At 38.2% G+C, this 19,479-nt stretch overlaps 2 protein-coding genes across 9 annotated transcripts in view; one reads left to right on the forward strand and one right to left on the reverse strand.

The window, feature by feature from the left end:
* Positions 1-10,142, reverse strand: part of APAF1 (apoptotic peptidase activating factor 1) — a 31,442-nt gene extending 21,300 nt beyond the window's left edge. For 3 of the 6 annotated variants that reach the window (XM_077178727.1, XM_077178726.1, XM_077178728.1), the window contains exons 1-9: positions 9,991-10,142; positions 8,708-8,849; positions 8,240-8,429; positions 6,819-7,016; positions 5,631-5,814; positions 2,574-2,686; positions 1,926-2,057; positions 1,295-1,533; positions 184-351 (exon numbers count right to left, since the gene is read on the reverse strand). In XM_077178727.1, coding sequence (XP_077034842.1) covers positions 184-351; positions 1,295-1,533; positions 1,926-2,057; positions 2,574-2,686; positions 5,631-5,814; positions 6,819-7,016; positions 8,240-8,429; positions 8,708-8,845 — 1,362 coding nt within the window. In that variant the 5' untranslated portion in view covers positions 8,846-8,849; positions 9,991-10,142. Of the gene's footprint in view, positions 1-183; positions 352-1,294; positions 1,534-1,925; positions 2,058-2,573; positions 2,687-5,630; positions 5,815-6,818; positions 7,017-8,239; positions 8,430-8,707; positions 8,850-9,849; positions 9,868-9,990 lie in introns of those variants that run through there. The other 3 variants (XM_054631293.2, XM_054631294.2, XM_054631295.2) reach the window with 3 other exon arrangements.
* A 97-nt stretch (positions 10,143-10,239) lies between these two features.
* IKBIP (IKBKB interacting protein) lies at positions 10,240-18,248 on the forward strand. 3 transcript variants are annotated; one of them, XM_054631299.2, is made up of 5 exons: positions 10,251-10,378; positions 11,288-11,387; positions 12,245-12,473; positions 13,171-13,288; positions 14,176-15,592. In XM_054631299.2, the coding sequence occupies exons 3-5, from the start codon at positions 12,280-12,282 to the stop codon at positions 15,001-15,003; spliced, it is 1,140 nt and encodes a 379-aa protein (XP_054487274.2). In that variant the 5' UTR covers positions 10,251-10,378; positions 11,288-11,387; positions 12,245-12,279; the 3' UTR covers positions 15,004-15,592. The 3 variants fall into 3 exon arrangements, with proteins under 3 accessions (XP_054487275.2, XP_054487273.2, XP_054487274.2); XM_054631300.2 differs by lacking the exons at positions 11,288-11,387; positions 14,176-15,592 and adding an exon at positions 17,223-18,248 and having other exon boundaries at positions 10,240-10,378; XM_054631298.2 differs by lacking the exon at positions 11,288-11,387 and having other exon boundaries at positions 10,240-10,378.
* Positions 18,249-19,479: the final 1,231 nt, after the last annotated feature.

The following is a 19,479-nucleotide window of genomic DNA, read 5'->3' on the forward strand; positions in this document are numbered from 1 at the left end:
GAAGAAATACTCCCACAGTCTCAAGTCGAAAATTACTATTTTTAATTATTCAGCCTTAAGTTAAATTAAATTTGGACCTATGCTATGAAGATACTCAAGGTACCATTTAACAAAGCAACATTTTCTGCAAGCTGCCCAGCTTTGGAGAGTAAAGTTGAATGCAAGTATGAGTTGTCACATTACCTGAAGCTGGTTGCGGTTCTTCTCTGTGAGAAAGTCAAGCTGAAGATCATGCAAATAATAATGGAATGACTTCCCATTACGATCACAGAACAACAGTGATTTGTTAACAAACTCCTGTAGTATATCTTCAACTTCTTCAGTTTCCATATCCCAAAGAATACAGAGAACCTAAAAAATATTTACACAAAACCAGAAAAGAGAATCAGAACCAAGTTGTAATATGATTTGTATGAATATTATAAAAGGCTACCAATTAACTGTCAATAAAATGCATACTAACACATACAGACACAAAGAGTAACCAATTCAATAAATTACCAATTCCTTCATATCAAACCACAGGACAGATGTTAGAAGTTAACCTATCTTTTGTCTATTTGTACTGATTTATGGTGACCATAAAAGGAGACAAATTCCACATAACAGTTTTCAAGCTTTCAGTGAGCTCAATTACAATCTAATTAAAGAACATTATATGGAATGCAGATTAAACTTATCTGGTATTCACGTTCTTTGAACAGAGAGAGACATAATTCTCTCTCCCATGATTTTTCCTGGGGAAGGCAGTGAGAAGCTCAGAGAAGAAGAGAACAATTCTTATCTCTACTTGCTGTTTCTGTTGTTTGGCACACATGGAATGTGTTATGGAGATTGTTTACTGAGTGATTTGTTAATTGGGCTCTGGTGATGGTTGCTTGGATTGATTGGCCAATTGGGTCAAAGCTTTGTCGTGACTGTCAGGAGACAGTCACAGGTTTTTCTTTAGTAGTATCTTTTTAGTATAGTACCTCTTTAGTATAGTTATAATATAGTATTAGTGTAATATAACAAAGCTTAATAAAGCATTTCTTCAGCCTTCTGAAATCATGGAGTCAGAGCATCGAGAAACTTAAACTGTATGAATAGGTTTATTCAGTTATGATTTTTTTAGTTTCACTACTAACAATACAAGTCATGATGCAATAATGGAACAAATCTACCCAATCTATCAATTATTATTAAGCTACATACTGTAGAAGTTATACGTGGCAATTATAAATTTTGAGAATTCTTTAAGGTTGTTGTTTGTATCTTACTAAAAATCATAAGGTTTCTGCACTGCTTTTATTACCTTAGTAGGTACTTTAACATCTTTTGGGAGGATAGAGAGGTCTTTATAGTAGTCTTTGTAATTGTCATCCAGCTGCTCAACACTTATGGACATTGCTTCATCAAGGGCTTCATAATCATAGGAGGAAGATTTTCTTATTCTTCTAAACTGTTTATTCTGCAGCTGCCTGAGATAGTACTCCCAGCGGCTCGGGAAGTCTCGGAGTAATGCACCTATCAAGGATATCACGAGAGGAGAACCTGAAGGAAAAGATTAAATCAAATTTAGAGGTCATCAAGAAACACAGTCCAACAGTTGATGGTCACGTGACTGAAACAGGTAATATTCCCAATATACTGATTAAATTCTTGAGGTGTGGAACAGAGATAAATAAAATAAACGCTCCATGTAGACATTCGCAAACTCCCCACATTTGGTGCAGAGAGAAAATATACTGAAGAAAACTACCCAAAAATCAACATGAGACTTCTGCTAAGCTTAAAAAAACCCCAAAATATTTAACAAGCCCTTGTATTTTACTTAACATATATAGTATTAAAGGATGTTCCCATCTCTATTTTTAAGTCAAAATATAGAAGAAAAAAAAATTACATACAGTGGTAAATTGTACAACAAAGAGCAACTAGAATACCTTTGCATTCTCTTACAAGAGAGTTAGCTTGTTCTGGAAGTTCTGATATTTTCATATTCACAAATAGGGATAAAATCTCCAGTCCTTTCTCATGTGCTAGTCCACTTTCCACATGAACCTCATATTTATTGCCTAGAAACAGAAACATGGAAAAAATTCTAACTAATGAAAAAAAAATATGGAAATTCAAAGTATTTCCCAAGCAAAATCTGGAGCAAAGCTTCATGATTTTTTGCATAGTATTTTATAGGACTAAGAAGAGTATAAATTCTACTTATCAGAATCAGCTTGCATTAGAGATATATACAATGAAAAAACCAGACTATAAGCTAATAATTACAAATGCATTACGAGCAGTCACTGGTGAATAGTGTAGAGATAATCAGTCTAACAGCACCAGTGTCACAGAGGTTAATTTCTTCTGTTGAGAATTACTGCACTCATCAATGAAAACATGTAACTTTTGGGATAACATACAACACTTGTTTCACAAAGAGCATAAAGTTTTTCAAAGCAGAATTCTAAACCTTGCCACTTGTGCGCAGATTGATAGACAGATTCTATCAGATTCTTTTGAAAGCTCACAAGAACAAACTGCAGACACAGACACACAAAATCCGTGGTGCAGGAGAGGAAAGTGTTCCTTACCAGCCACAGCATCTGTTACACTCCTGTCCCTGCTCGTGATCAGTACCTGACATTGATTATCGAATGCTTTTAACACCCAGGAATCCCAAATGTCATCCAGGACCAAAAGAGACCTAGTGAGAGAAGAAATACTTCAGATCAACTATTAATGCTAAAATAAAGTATTGCATTTTAATAAAGAAAATAAATTTTAATAATTTACAAAGTATCACTGCATAATTTTTTTAATATTAGTATGCAGAATATCTTAATAGTATGCCCACAGAACAGTAACAAAGCTGGTAAAGGGTCTAGAAAATGTCCTAAGAGCCACAGCTGAGGGAGCTGGGGTTGTTTAGTCTGGAGAAAAGATGGCTCAGGGGGAACCTTATCAATATTTATGACCTGAAAGGAGGTTGTAGCCAGGTGGGAGATGGTCTCTTTGCCATGTCTGCAGCAGAAGTATGAGAGGAAATGGCCTTAAATTGCACCAGGGCAGTTCAGATTAGATATTAGAGAAAATAATTTTCTGTGAAAGAATGGTTAGGCACTGGAATAAGCTGCCAAGGGAGGTGGTGGAGTCATTGTCTCTGGAAGCATTCAAGAAGTGTCTGTATGTGGCACTTAGGGGATATGGCTGAGAGGTGATTATGGTGGTGCTGGGTTCATGGCTGGACTTGATGATCTTGAAGGTCTCTTCCAATCTTGGTGATTCTATGATTTAACACTGTGCAAGAAGCTGAATGCAGTTATCTCAAAAAGGTATTTACCATTTATTATTTCATAGCTACAACTGAAGTCCAAACAATGTTTTGGGAAACATTTCCATTAGTAGAACCAGGAAAACCAGAAATATTTACTGGTTTTAAGTCACTTAGTATCATAAATTGAGGAAAGAGTTGTATAAAACTAAATAACTCTGACACAGGTTAGTGATGAGCTTTGTGGGAAAGCATTTAAGTTTTCTTTTGACTCGAGTTTTCAATTTTGTTCTTGTATCTTTGAAAGCTATATGAGACTAACCCCCTTGTGAAGCAATTGTCTTGAATGGCAAGGCTCTTCTTACATAAATGACATTTCATACTGACTACATATTCCAATTATATGGCCAGCCACATTTGTAGGTTCCCACAAGGAATCTCACCAGAATATGCACAGTAGACTTCCCTACACCTGCCTATATATGACAGAGAAATTACTGAAAACTGTTTTTAAACAGTTTTAAGGGGTTTAAGGGAGCAAGAAGTCAAAAAGACCAGCTGGCAAGCAGATGTATGAAAAGAAATAAGTTATTTGCATTCAGTGAGTTTTAGCTATTGACACCTAATCCTACAAATTGTTTACATGTACTTTGCTTGTTTTTTAAGGGATGGAATTTTCCACTCCACTAGTTACTGGTTAAGTTGTCTAATTCTCACTGAAGCACGACAAACCTTCTGCATTTTTGTTCAGCTAAGTGGCTCTGACGCCATCAAAGCCTGTAAATAAGGATTTGATCCTCCTTAAAGAAGTGCATACACACCAGACTACATTCTCAAAGATAGGGGTATCCAAGACTTAAATGTATCTCATTTTTATACAACTCTTCTATTAATAACCTTTTGATAAATCAGAGGGTTCACAAGAATACTAGCATAGCCATGAAGGGCTCGTTTTGTGGCACTTTCACAATGGAAAATATGATGGGTGACATGAATTACAGCCTGATTATATGTTTTTAATTAATCTGAGGACTTCAAAGTCCTCCCATTCATTAGGCACAAGTGATTTTTCTCTTCCAGTCACACCAACAAAACTTAAATTCTAATTAGGATTATTTTAAAAACCTTATAACAAAGAGAAACCAAAACAAACAAAAACACACCCCAAACAAACAAAACCCTGTGAAAACAATCACAGGAGATTAAATGCTGTAATTTCTTATTCTAAACTACACCATAGTTTCCATTTTTCATTTGACTAGTAAAAAAAATTTAATCCCAAGAAACATACTGGCTTCAAAATTTGAATTCTTTGTCTAATACTTTATTCCCAAGAGATGTACTGGGTTGGCTGTCTGAATCCAGGTATAGCTAAAGTGACTTCTTGTTGCCAAAGAGAATTCCAGAGCCAGAGAAACAGAACCAGCTTCTTCCCAAGCTGCAGTGAAGTTTTGTTTCCCATATACTTGCACCCTCTATGAACCTTACTCCCAGGCACGTTCCTCTCTATTTCCTGCCATGCCCACTTCTGTATTGAAGAGTTTTGGTTTGTTAATAAACAAGAAATAACAACGGAAATGTGTCAGTGGAGACAACCATTTCCCATCCTTTAAGGAAAAGTGCACTTTCAGCTGATAGATTACTTTTGGAGGACCTGTCAATATTTCACACATCTTTTCTTCAAATTAAAGATTTTTTTTTTTCCCTGTACAGAAATGCCAGTATGTTATCTACAAAGATCACAAGGCTGGAGTGTTATTCCCAAGATAACTCACTGACAAGCAGGCTCATTTAGTTTAGTACAAATTTTCCCAGAGAGTAATTAAATCCTCAGCAAATAACAAAAACTATTGCTCAAAGGTGAAAAGAGCAGCACAATGACAGAGAAAGACACTAGTTTCTTGGCAATAATTAGTCATATCATGAAAATCTGATTTCATTTTGGTACCTCTAGACCAAGCACTTTCTAACGACACCATCTGCTCTGGAAAGAAGAATTTTCTGCAGTGATACACACACTTTTTTCTGCTGTATGATCCTCACAAATCAATAAAGTGGTCTACACACACAGTGAGAACACTGAAAGTTAGAGAAATCCTTATTTCCAGTTGTTTGTTCCTATCTTGCACTATTCAAACCCATCCTTCATTATTTCACTATTTGCTTTTTCAAGCAAACATAACTCCTGCACAGCTGGTTAGCATATTTTGTGGATAGAAGACTTATTAGCCTAAGTTAGGAAGTTGGTTAAAAAACCAAAAATGTAGACACATGAAGACACATGTAACAACAACACAGACACCTCAGATGATAGACCAAAGTTAATCTGCAAAGTTTTATCAGTTAAAAGAATAGTATTTGATTTTACTGATATCACCTGGGGTATTTGTGCAACATCAGCAAACGAAGACGATCTTTAGCCTCCTCAATGTTCAGTGGTGGCCTTTGTGAAAGAGTGGAGTCATGTTCCAATCTACTGCAGAGATTCTGAAGTTTTATCAGCAGCCCTGCTTTGTCCTGCTTCCCAACAGAGATCCAGTAAACTCCTCCTGGAAAGCAATCTAAAAAGAAAAAAAGTATTAATCATGCTATACATTTTAAACAATTTTAGATATTTTATAGCAACTTACAGTAGTAAGTCAACAAACCTCTAAAATCTGTTGCAAGCCATCCCTGCAAATCTTCTATTAACACCAAAGGGTGGTTCTACAAGACCACTCTGTTTATTTTTAAAGGAGTAGACTCTGTAGGGCAAGTACCCACAGAATTTCCACACCATCACTGATGCTCTTGTCCCTCTTTTCTACACCTCTTCCTTCCCGTCCCTCCACAGCCCCTTCTGCATCCATCTTCCTGCTACTCTGACCTACTATTAACATTTTAACTGTGTAGAACTGCAAGAGTTCAAAGCCTGGGGTGTAAAAATAACCCTGAAACAGTGATCAAGGAGACATCTAGAAGAATCAGCAGAGGATGCTATAGTATCTATCCCTACATCATTATTTTCTTTAATGCCAAGTCCTACTTTCTCCTCCTAGTGTCCTATGCAAGGAAAAATAAACAAAATAGAAAAAATGCCATTAAACAGTTGCATCTACGACCTACTTTAAGCTAAGGCAATACTAATCACCCACAAATGCCTTTCACTATTAAAATCTATGCAAAAGTTAGAGCAAGATTTTTTTAAACTCACATAGCAAGGAGAGGAGTCTGAAGACCTTGCAAGCAATGCCCAAAAGGAATACAACTAGATATATTATTTTGCACTAACAGAAATAACAATTTCAAGTTAATTAAGGATGCATCTACTCTCATAAATCAATGCAGATTCTAAGGTGAAAAGCTATTCTAAACCTTTTTCTAAAAATTAAGAGAATACTTAGTGGTCCTAAACCACTAAATGGCTATGAAAGTTGTATGTTGCAAGCAAATATTTCAGAATCACCAAAGAAATTTAGAAATCCAAAACACTTCCAAGGTGACATATGATATTGCACCATACATGTCCAATATGTGTAGATATACAGCGATATTTATAAAAATACAGATGTTTTTCTGAAAGTACCTTCCAAGAGCTGAGGATCCCTTAAAGCTTCTGCTGTTAAAACAGTCTTCCCACAGCCTGCCATTCCATAAACTGTGACCCAACCTGGGTCACTTCCCAAGCAGTACAGTTTCTTTTTAATAGCATCTACCAGTTTTGGTCGAGTGACAAACACAACTGGTCTCTGTGGTACGCCCCCTTCGCAGAGAATGGTCTTCACTAAAGTTAAGAAAAAGAAACATCAAAATAAAACATGAGTTCTAAATGTGATGTCTCTTCAAACCCAACCAAACAACTCTTCAGTCAAAATAACGAGTGGGCTCCCTCCCCACCTCATGTCCCATAAAAATGCCCTAAAACCTGCTGGACTCAAAATACCAAAAACTAAAAAAAAATATTGTTATTTAGAAATAAATTACTTAGCATATAACTAGCCCCTCACCTAACTGCATGAGGAAAGCTTGTTACACTAATCCCTAGAAGTGAAAAGAGAATTAACATCTCCCATGGAAACTGTGGCAAACACAGGAGCTCAACATCACGATACCCAACAAAGAAATCACTTTCTCAGCCAGAAGTCACCACACTGTGGATGCAGCAGAAAAGAAAGGATGCTGTGTAGGGCCTTTCCTTGGCAGTTCACAGCACAGCACTGGGGTCCAAGCAAGATTTCCATTGATTTAAGTTGAGATTGCATGACTTGAAAGAGGTAAAGCATAACAGGAAGGGAAATGTGCACTTCATCTGCCCACTTTGTGGCCATATGGAGTGACATAACTGATAAACTTTGATTATCTAAGATAGCCTTGAATTCCACATGCTTTTGACACTTATTAAATGCAGAGTGCCAGTAAATATGGCAGTTAGTCATATGCAGTTAGAAGGTTCTGCCCATTAGAAACTACAAATTTATTTCATGTCAGTCAAAGATGATCCTGATGAAAATTCAGGTATAGTTATGGAACTTTTTTAGGGTAACTAAAAGATCTGGTGGAAAGAATTAAGTAAGCTAATAATTAGATCAACTAATCAATAATCAAGTGTAGGCTGAGAGATTCCTGATTAATCTTCTAGATAAATATCAGAATTTTGGAGGCTACGAGTTTTTCTTTTAATAGGTACAAATGAGATTCTTCCTTTCTCTAACTTGTAACATTTTTGCTGTAAGTGAAAACTGTAAGAGCATCAGTTCTCCTGCCTTTTAAAACAAGCATTACTCAGTATGAACACTTTCAAGATGACCTATAAAAATTGTAACTGTTGTAACTCTGCTGCCATATTAAGTAGATGAAACAGACATAGTTACTACACTACCAAAACAAACAAGTGCACCAACTGCTCCTTTTTCATTGGAACAGGTATTTCACATCGTCACTTTCTAAGGAATAAAAAGACAGCTTTTGTTCACACACAAGCGCAGGGATTGCTGGAGTTACACTGACCGTAGGAAGTCATTCCATCCATTGAACTCTTTCTGTTACCAGACGAGACGGCAGGGATGCCATCCTGAAGAAGTGCAGCAAGATCTCTGTACCCTTCATGGAGCAGTGCATTATAAAAGGATCTATATGAATTATTATCTTTTGTAAGAATAATGTTTATTAGCATAGCTGCTCGCTCCTGCCGTGTATTCTAGGAAAAAAAAAAATAGAAGAGGTATTATACAAAACTAAGCAACCTCAGAAATCATTTAATCTATCACTCTGTAAATTATAGACTATTTATAGTGATAGAAATAGCCTTTAACTTACCAAGCCCTTAACCTTATTAGGAGCAACAAATAATGCGTGCTAGAATTTAACAAAGCCAGGAATTAGATAGTCAGAAAATACTATTTTTAAAAAGGATAAAATATAGGTAAAATATGTGAGTAAACTATGAAAAGAAATAGCAGTGAGAGAGAATTCTACCTGTTGCTTCACTCTCTCCTCTTCCTGTAATGTCAGTACTTCATCAGAAATCATATGATCCATAATATAAGAAGTCTTGATGTCATTTTCCAGTGCTTGACGATTCATAAGCAAATAGTTTCTACTCTTGACATCCATATTTCTTCAAGGTGAAAAAGAGTGGGGAGAGGGGGTGAAGTCAAGTCAGACTGGGAACATAACTTACAAGCATGAGGAAAGAAGTTTTAGAACAGCTTATATATTTTGTTGTTAAAATCAGAAAGAGTAGCAAAGCACAGCTAATTCTGAAAATAGAAATTCTTTTCCCCATTCCTATGAATTTATAATTATGAACACTTTCAGAACTACAAAACCAAAGACTACAAGCTTCTTATATACTAGCACCTTGCTAAATATTTCTATTGAAAGGTCTTCTCCCTGCTGACTACATCTTTCAATTTTTTTTTAAGTCCTTGGATCATATGGTTGGGACAACAGGATGAGAAAGAGGACTGGTCTCATCGCACGGGATAAACGCATTGTTGTCTCCAAGCTCAAGACTCCATACAAGGACACTTGGATGCTGGCATATGATGGAAGAGGGAGCACCCAACACTGCCAATAAGTGCGCTATACCTTCCTTTATCAGCATTTGGACACGCAACTTCAAACTCGCATTCTTCCTCCATATCATAACAAACCAAATGTCTTAAGAAAACAGGTGAAAACTACGGCATGAAGGTTTCCCAGAACTGATCAGCGACTCCGAGAGTCCCAATTGATCGAAATGCCCTCTCCGATCACCCTCCTGCCAGGAAAGCTCCATAAACAAGTCCAAACTCCTCCACAAAGCACCCATGCAGGTGCCTGCAGAAGCGTTCGCCTTTTCCGGCCCTCTCTCCTTCAGGAGCTGGGTAGATGTAGAGCAGCTGCCTTTGGATAAGCCCGTGATAGAGTGCCTCTTCCGCTGTGCTGACAGAATTTTCTATTTTCACTAAAAATTACGTAGTTAAGAAAGCCTTTATCCCACCGAACCGCGAAGGAAAGGAGACGCTAAAGCTCCCTGGTCGAAAAACGGATAATAATAACAATAACACTGCCACACGCGAGGCAAATACAGAAGAAATCGCTCCACAAACATACAAAACAAAGAGTTAACTCACACCGTGCCGCTGGTGCCAGCCACCAACGAAACAGAAACCGAGGCGCTCAGACCGCCCGCCCGCCCGCCGACCCCTACCCTGCCCTGGCAGAACCCTCGCGGTCCCGTCCGGTCCGGTCCGTCCCTACGGTACACCGCTCACCTGGCGGGCAGCGCGGAGCTCCGGCAGCCGCCGACCCCGAGCCGAGCCCCGAGGCGCAGCCGCTGCTCCCGGGAAGGCGGCGCCGGCAGCGCTTCCTCCTTCCGGGCCTGGGCGGGGAAAGGCCGGCCCGGCCCGGCCCGGCCCGGCCCGCTCGCCGCCGCCGAACAAAGCCCCGCACCGCCTCCCGCGCCGGCGCGGAATCGCCGAGCTCCGGCTGTGCGTGCCGGGATCGCTGCCCGTGGCGGGCGGGCCTGGACGTGGCGCACCGGGCGGGATGCGCCTGCCGCGGGCAGGGGAGGGGCCCCGGGGCCTGTAAACGTGGTGCCTGCGGGGCAGGGCGGCCCTGCCCGCCTCCGCCCCTGCAGCTGAGGCCGGAGCAGCGCGGCGGGTACGGGACAGCGGCCGCAGGGAAGGGAGATGGGAGGCATTGCTGGGGCTGGGGGTGTCCTGCAGGGCGGGCTTGGAGGGGAGGTGGGTCAGGAGGGGACGTGGGTCGCTTTGGGGGGAGTAGAGGGAATGTGGGTCACTCTGGGGGAGCGGAGGGGGCAGTCGGTCACTTTGGGGGAGCAGAGGGGATGTGGGTCACTTTGGGGGGAGCGGAGGGAATGCGGGTCACTCTGGGGTAGCGGAGGGGATGCGGGTCACTCTGGGGGGAGCGGAGGGGGCAGTCGGTCACTTTGGGGGAGCGGAGGGGATGTGGGTCACTTTGGGGGGAGCGGAGGGGGCAGTCGGTCACTTTGGGGGAGCGGAGGGGATGTGGGTCACTTTGGGGGGAGCGGAGGGGATGTGGGTCACTTTGGGGGAGCGGAGGGGGCAGTCGGTCACTTTGGGGGGAGCGGAGGGGATGTGGGTCACTTTGGGGGAGCGGAGGGGGCAGTCGGTCACTTTGGGGGAGCGGAGGGGATGTGGGTCACTTTGGGGGAGCGGAGGGGATGTGGGTCACTTTGGGGAAGCGGAGGGGGCAGTCGGTCACTTTCGGGGAGCAGACCGGTCCGGAAGGGTCTCTGGGGAGCTGCGGCTCATGCCCCTGTGCAGCACCGGGCTGCGCGCTGCAGCCGTCCTTTCAAAGCAGAGGTTTTCTCTGTTAAACTCTTTCCTTAACTATCATTCAAAGCTCTTTTTTTTTTCTCCACTTTAACTTCATGGTATGTGCTCTCGAACCCAAAGATGTTTTAAAAACTTCAAAATACAATTTTTCTGGTTTGGTGGCTTTTTTTGTTTGGTTTTCTTTGGGGTTTTGTTTTTCTTTTGTGGAATTTTTTGGAAATGAAAAGCTTTTTTTCCTCCATGCTTCAAGCTCAGAGTGTGCTTCCTAGTACTGTGGCTCAAACAGCTCTAAGCTACCTGCATGACAGATTAGATTTTAAACAATGCCTTTTACCCCTGTACATGACTATGTAAGTATCTCCAAATATTTATATTTTGATATGTGACCAAGCAGTGCTGCAAAGTGATCCAAAAAACCAGCACAATAGTTTGGTCTCAAATGAGGCTAAAGCAACTCTGCCAAGGATCAAGTCTATTTTGAGCAGTATGGTGGAAGATTTTAGGCTTAAAAACTACACTCTGTACTTCACTTGGATGATTAAAATATGAGCTAGAGATTCATATTGCCTCAATCTATTCTGACCTTAATTTTATCAAGAGGAAGTTACAGTTTTTCTTTTTTCTAGAGGCATGATTTCATGAATCTTCTGAATTTTTCTGTCATGACTTTTTGTTAACCAACATTTGTGATTTTACAGATGACATGAAATCATTACAATAGAACTACTAAATTAAAGCTTGATTTGCAATTTTATTTTTTAAGTTGAAAAATTAACTTTCCCCTTTTAGTGTGGTGTAGGTAATAATTCTTTTTCAAATTTACAGGTAAAACATAAGTTCATCAGTGAAATTGCTGATGAAATTGTCACAGTCATCAGCTACAGAAATACACTTTTAATCCTTGTAATTTTAAATACATATTTAAAATAGCTTATTCTACAGCAGATGAAATATTTCTGGAAACATGAAATTAGCTTAAGCTTGGAAAGTGAGTTCACAGTTGGAGAAAATAGGAAAGCAGTGCTCTGTGAAATGGAAAGCAAATGAAAGTATTATGGTACTTTACAAAAGTTCACATAACTAGGAATCATCGTGAACACCAAAAGAAACATGTTTGGAGATATATTTGTGAACTTAAAGCTTATGTTTGAGGATATTTAAAATGTAAGAAGTAAAAACTAGTCCTTTCTGTTTTTTTTTTTCGTAGCTCTCTCCTTTGCTTCTGCATTTTAAAACCACAAAATGTCTGAAGTTAAGCCAAGGAAAAAAGGTATTTCTTCATCCAAGACCAGTGAAGGTTCACAGAAGGCCGAGAGGCACAGTAATTATGGGAAGCTGGCAAGTCCCAGGACCAGCAATAATCACAGTTCCTTTTGGATGGACTCAAAGACAAGTTTGAGTATCATTTCCCTTGCTGTTTGCCTGGTGGTGAGCTGGTAGGTAACTCTCTAAAGAGGATTTTAGTATTTTCTTTTGTATTCTGTGGGCTGTATGATTTACATATTAACAGACGGCTTGGGCTAAGTGTCTACAGAAACTTGTTAGAGCCAGAAGGATCCAGGAAAGAGTAGAAGTATTGACAAGCACAGAAACATGGGTGTGCAGTGAGTTACTGTAGAAGCTCCATCTATTATATCACCCTGAAGGTTCCTTGCTCATGAATTCTAAATATCTGCTTTGGAGACTGCATCTACCTGGAGAGCAGCTTAGGCTGACAGGAAGTGCTCATTTGACAGGCAATAAATGGACAGAAGTGAAATAGAGTTTTCTGTAAATAATTTGCTCAACTGTGTAATAAACTATTCATCAGGTGTAGTCTTTAAGTAAAGGTCAAATACCTTTGTTAAAGAAGTTTTAAAATATCTTAGCAGCATCAGTGCCTTAGTTACCTTAGAATGTAATGTAAAAGCAAAGACATCTCTGGATGCTTCCTTGCTGTCATACCTCTTTTAGAAGATAACTCCAGTATCAAGACAGACCAATTTTTTTTTTTTTTTTGGTCATGTATTGATCTAGCACATTTTGTGAACACAAATCCCTCCAGTAACAATTTGCTGTGAATCAAGTCATGGAATACTTAATATATACTAATTAAGAAGTTATGTTTTCTGTTTATTTACTTGAAATTTGCAGGTTTCTATTTCAGCAGTCGGGTCAATTTGCTCATCTGGAAAGAAAGTATAATTTTTTACATCAAGAAGCTGAAAAAATCATGGATGTGGGAAGTAAAGTAAACCTAATTTCTGAAAAGGTAATAATTAACATCTTAATTGGATGATCTTTGGTGAATATTTGCCATTGCTTACTTCATCATTATTTTGTTAATTTAACTGCCTGTTTTAAAACAAGTTTTCAGAATGTGTTTTACTTGGCCGTGAAGAGGCATTTAGGGACTATTTCATGTGACAAAGCATGTCAATCCATGTCATTGTTCCAGTATGTGAATACAGTAGTTGTACCTCAGTATTATTTTTTAGAAACTAAACTATTTTTAAGAACTTACATACATGCATGTTTCATTTTACCAGCCTTCTCTTGTGTGCAATTCTAATGTACATTGATTTGAAGAAAATTTACCAGCATTTTTATGTAGCAGACCTCTTCTAATAATATGAAGACATAATAAAGTGATAAGAAAATACAATAGTACTGAGAAAAGACATTACCACATGTGACATTACCAAGCAGAAAAGCTGTGTTGGTTGCTGAATTATCCCTGATACCTTACAGTAAGCATGGTAGCACGGCATGGCTCATGCCACTGATTTTGTTTCAGCACTGATCTCAGAATAATGTCATTTATACATGATGTAATTTGGATATTTATATACTATACTTCAGATTGCAGAATGTTGCATGAGATTTACTGTATTTTGGACACAAAAAGAAACCAAACATGGGAAATTGCATATATGCTATAGAAGTTCAACAACAGACATAGCTTTTTTTCTGTGACTTTTTCATGCTAGGTTAATCAACAATATTTTAAAGATGAAACATGGAAACACACCATGGAGGAGCTTTGTAAGAAATACAGTGGTTTTTAAGGGACTTCATTACCTCTTAATAAATGGAAAGGGTTTTCTGTTCTTACTTTTGTTAAGTAGACACAGACGTTGTTTTGTGTTGTAAATGCAGCTTGAGTCTTCTGAAAGTATCCTGCAAGAAGCTGCCTCATCCATCTCTGTGATGACTGAGTTTGGGCAGGAAATATCTTCTCTTCATAACACCATAAATGATATTCGGAACAATGAACAGACTCTATCCCTAAAGATGCAGAGCATTAATGAGAAGTTCCAAAATGTTACGAATTCCTGGAGAAGAAGCCTGGATGAAATGAACACAAATGCTAGTGGTTTAAAATCTGAAGCAAAGTTCATACATACAGAAGTTACTTCCAAAATCAATGAAGTTGACCAAAGAATTAAATCCCTTGCAGAAAGAGTAAAAGATTTGGAGGACAGTACAGCCAGAAATATCAGAACACTAAAAAAGCAAGAAGATGATGAATTCTCTAGAGTTGAACAAAAGTTGAACTTGGATGCAAAGTCAGTTGAAAAGCTAGAAGAAGAACAGAATAGTCTGGTAGCCAAGGACACAGAGCTGAATCAGAAACTTGCAAACTATGAACCTAAAATTGAGGAGTGCAAGACCCATTTGCCAACGATTGAAAATGCTATTCACTCTATTCTTAGATTGTCCAGTGACTTGCTTGGTATGGAGAAAAAGATAGAGGACTTGAAGACACAGCTGTATGCTGTGGAAAATGACATGCTGAAAACTGTTTCTGATACAGTGGCCATGCAGAAGGCTCTTGAGGGCCTCCAGTCCAATGGCAGCTTGATCAAAATGCAGCTTGAACTAGCTGTTCTAGAAACAGGGCCTGACACAGCAGTATCTTCAAAAGCAGAAGAAGTAACTTTAGAAAGCTTTCACTTAGAAAATGACCAGAATGAGGATAATTGAATTTGGTCTTAGGTTTTTTTCATTGATGAAAAAGCACTTTTTTATAAATAATGTGATTTAAATCTATGTCAGGGTTAGCTGATGTACTATCATTGATCTAAAGATCATTGGAACAGCTTGAAAGGTTGATAAAGAGGGTAGAGAGCAAAAGAGTAATATTCTGTTAAAGAAGGAAAGGAATATTTTCTTAAATTAAGGATTATTTTCAGTTTATTTATTAAAAGATCTTTTTTATTAAAAATTATTTGAAGCCAAGTATTTAGATTTAAGGGGAAAAGTTCATATTTTTAGTTTGTATTTAGCTTTCACTACTTAGTTTCTTTTGTTGTTACTTTGTGTGTTATTTTCCATAGACTTGTAACACAGTGAACAATTAATCACTTATTTCTCAGCTGAGATAGCTGTACCTTGCTGTTGAAGTGTTGTACACCATAATGGTTTTGTGCTGCAGGAAAGCACTGAGTACATTTTTAACAGCTGAAGCTCAGATACAACACCCTTAGAGAAAACCTGCTGAGAACCTTGTATTGTTCTGGTTTCTATGAGCTGGCATTTACATAGCACCTGGTTTGGTTCTATTTTTTTTGGGGGGGGGGGGGGGGGGCATTTTGGTGCTCTAGAAACAAATTTTAACCTTTTAACGTTTTCTTCTGTAGGATGCTCTTTGTTAGGCATTACATGATACATCTTATATTGCTTTGCTTTTGAAAAGAAAAAAAAATTAACAATGTCGCTGACATTGTTTCCCAAAGTTTGCTGAAGCAAGAGCTGCAAAAGTAATTAATGAAATCAGTGGAGTTATGTGCTTGGGAGCAGGGAATATGCAGTTTACCCACAGACCTACTTACACATGATGAAATACTACCTAGTAGGCCTGATAGATGTTCATTGAAATTTGGATCTCAGGGACAACACAAATTGTCTGCAGACTTAATGGCTTGATAATTTTGTATTTCTCTGGAAAGGAGATTGCTTAGTACAAACAGTATGAACACATTTATGGCTTAATCAGACCTAATTTAAATTAGTCTGAGTTTGTACATTAATTTCTTTAGAACTCCACTGAAATCTTCACTAAACAAGTAACACTGTCCATTCAAGGGACTATGAAACCAGTGTTTCTCAATGTTATAAAACTGTGTTGGTTTCATATAATTATTGCTTATGTATGAATTTCACAGTGATATTCAAAATAAAAACATATTGTAGTGAATTTCCCTGTCCTGATGCATAATCTAATTCAAAATAAACTGTTCCTCCAGAACGGGTACAGAGTAAATACTTTAGTGTTCCCTGTCCTATTAGGAAAAACTATGATATAAAGAAATGCTTTTTAAATATTTTTCACAAGTTTCAGGTTTTTTTCACAGTGTTTCAGTTCTAGTGTTTCTACTTTGTATCATTTTGAGGCAGGGTGGTGGAAGTGACAGTGGTGTGATCCCTAATCTTTCATCAACCCTACTGAAAGCTGAATGTGCAGGAGATTCAACATGAAATCCTTATCCTTGGAGGCATTAAGTAGGAAACAAGCACAACTTTCCACAACCTAAATTCTGGTCTTTTGCTTTTGAGTAAAAACGATTCTGTGCTATTGAGGAACGACCATCACTACTAAGGAGTTAAAAATATTGGTTTCTGTGATGATATTTGTCCAGAAGAGGATTTATATGAAACTAATTCTAGCCTCATAGAATGTGTTTCAGTTTGCCTGTTTGGTGTTTTTTTTCTCTCCAAGTTCTACCCTGACTTATTGGGGATCGAACTGGATAGTTTCACTTAGATGATTTCTTTTTCTCCTCTCAAATTTGAAAACCAAGAACCAATCATAAGAAAATAAATATAAAAGCATGAACTAGCAAACCAAGACAAAAATCCAGCAGTAGCATGAGTTTTCCTTCACTAAAATAGCTTTTATGGAGACTTAAAAATTCCAATGTATGGAAAATGATTCCATTTGATGACTTGTGTTTTCAGAGGTCACCTTGGAAAGTCATATGGCACCTTCTTGTAATTTTTTGTTGTAATAGAAGAAGTACTAACATTTATTAAGTATACTGACAAGAAAAAAAAAAAACTGGTTGTGTTGTAACAGAAATTGATTTCCTAGAAACAGGGTTTGCACTCAACTTGAATGTCAGAATAGTAAGATATTTCATTAAAGTATAGCTTGAATTTTGACGTTGAGTTGTTAAGCTAGAAATATTTTTGTATCCCTCTAGTGTGAAAAGACTTGGAACTTAATGAAACAGCTGGAAGATCTTCAAATAATTTCTCACATTAAATATCTGCAGGAAGATATTTATACAATGAAAACATGGTCTAGCAGCATAATTAAAAAACAAGAAGAACTGGAGAAGAATTTAACAAGCCTTTTTCATGCAGTTTCAAGCGCTGAACAGAACACAGCTTCTGTAGCAAAAAATGTAACATTGACGATTGTGACAGTAAAAACTGACATAAGGCGCATTTCAGGCCTGGTCTCAGACATGACTGCACTGTCAGATTCTTTGCAAACACTAGAAGATAAAGTGGAAAAAGGTGAAAAGGCAACAGTAAAAAACATAGGTGACCTCCTTACCAGTAGCATCGACCGAAGTACGAAAATACAAAGCCTGGCATCCAGTAATGCAAGGAAAATAGAGCAAATTAAGACAGCACTGTCTGAGTTACGGAGCGATTTTAACAAGCATTCCAATAGACTTTTGAATCTTGAAGGTGACAGAGCAAAAGTTCTGAAGACAGTTACATTTGCTAATGATTTAAAACCTAAGATGTACAAAGTTAAAAAGGAGTTTGCCATCTTGGAGCCTTTAATAAATGACCTAACACTGAGAATAGGAAGATTAGTGGAGGAGGTCTTACAACGGGAGAAGGAAATTGCTTTACTGAATGAGAAATTGGCCAATCTAACAAGAGTTCAAACCGAGATCAAGGATGTGAAAGATGAAATAACCAAGATTTCAGACATTAACTGATCACTGAAAGGCCACTGCCTAAAGAATAGTGTTTGAGAATTGTTAACTCCCATCATGTGTAGTACTGAGAAGACAGACAATATTTAAAGGCTTCATTTAGAAGCACACCTAAACCTGAAATTTGTCCTATTCCTTTGAAAGGACAGGAAAAAGTCATACTTATTGCAAGGGAGAAATAATAATGTGAACAAAAAACATACCTCTTTGCATGTATCTTTCTGAAGAATGACAAATGCTATATTTAATAAATTGCTTGTTTTGTAAAATAAAGCAGTGTTTAAGTATAAAATTATGTTCTTAGCTTTAGAGTTTGCTTTCATGAAGAAAGCAGGACCCAAGAATGGCAGATTCCAGTTTTGCTTTCTTGCTGCAAAGGAAGGAATAGAACTGTGGTTTCCAGCTAAATAAGAGGTAGTCCAACAGCAGTAGTACTTTGTCTCTATTCACTCTATGATTTTTGTAAACTAGTTTCTTTTTAAAATAATATTTTACAAGGTATATGCAGCGAAGCAAGAAATGCTCAGAAATATTGCTGATGGCTTCCAGAAAGTTTGTCACACATTTAGATGGAATAATTTGTATAAGGCTTTGTGTAAGGCTTTTACAATTATAAAAGCCTTACAAAAGGCTTTTATATCAAAATTACTGATTAATTGATTAAATCAAAATTACTGTGCAGCACCATTCTGTCTTTAAAACACAAAATGCTCTATAGAGACAATGCTCTGAAAGACCTAATAATGCTGCTGATGGCTTTATCCCAGTGTCACAGTGTCTGCTCAGGAATCCGAACAGTGTTAGTCATTCATTATTTCTTAGTCTGTAAAATACTACAGTGAGCAGCAGAATTAGCAAAGAGAAGCTGCTTATATCCCAGAAGGCTACTGCTATGAACTACTGGGACTATTTAGGTGCTGCAGAACAACAGATTTGAGACATTTGAAAATGAAGTAGGCAGTAACAATATAGTGGGAATGGTTTTAGCAGAGGAAGGTGGGGGAGAGAAATGCATTAAATAGGAATAAAAATGGCTATAAATATCAATTAGAAGCAATACAGCAACTCAGAAAATCCCTGTAAATGAAATTATATCAAGAAGTGTAAGTATATAGTAAAGCCTTTATAACTTTTCGGTTTGCCATACCTTAACATCTAGCAACTACTAGACTCATGATGGTATGGAAGATACAAGCATTCCTGTCCCTCACTATTTTCATCCTCATTCAGCATTCCATGTATTTTGGTCTGCTTCATGTTGCTGGTCTTCTGTACCTTCTTTGCTTCATTTGCCCACAGTCAACCTCCAATACTTTGTTTAAAGTTTTCCTCTTTTTGGTACAGGTCCATTCCTATCTCGCCCTTTCTTCTACCCCTTTCCAGGCCACCTGACAGATGGCAATAAACCTGTCAAAAGACAGGTTTCCCTAGGAGCATCCACAGATACTCTACCAACCCCTGTCCCTTTACTGTTCCACACAGTTCTTAAGTGAGCTCCTGAAAA

Source organism: Agelaius phoeniceus, chromosome 5 (assembly GCF_051311805.1).
Source record: "Agelaius phoeniceus isolate bAgePho1 chromosome 5, bAgePho1.hap1, whole genome shotgun sequence".
In the NCBI taxonomy this organism is placed as follows: domain Eukaryota; kingdom Metazoa; phylum Chordata; class Aves; order Passeriformes; family Icteridae; genus Agelaius; species Agelaius phoeniceus.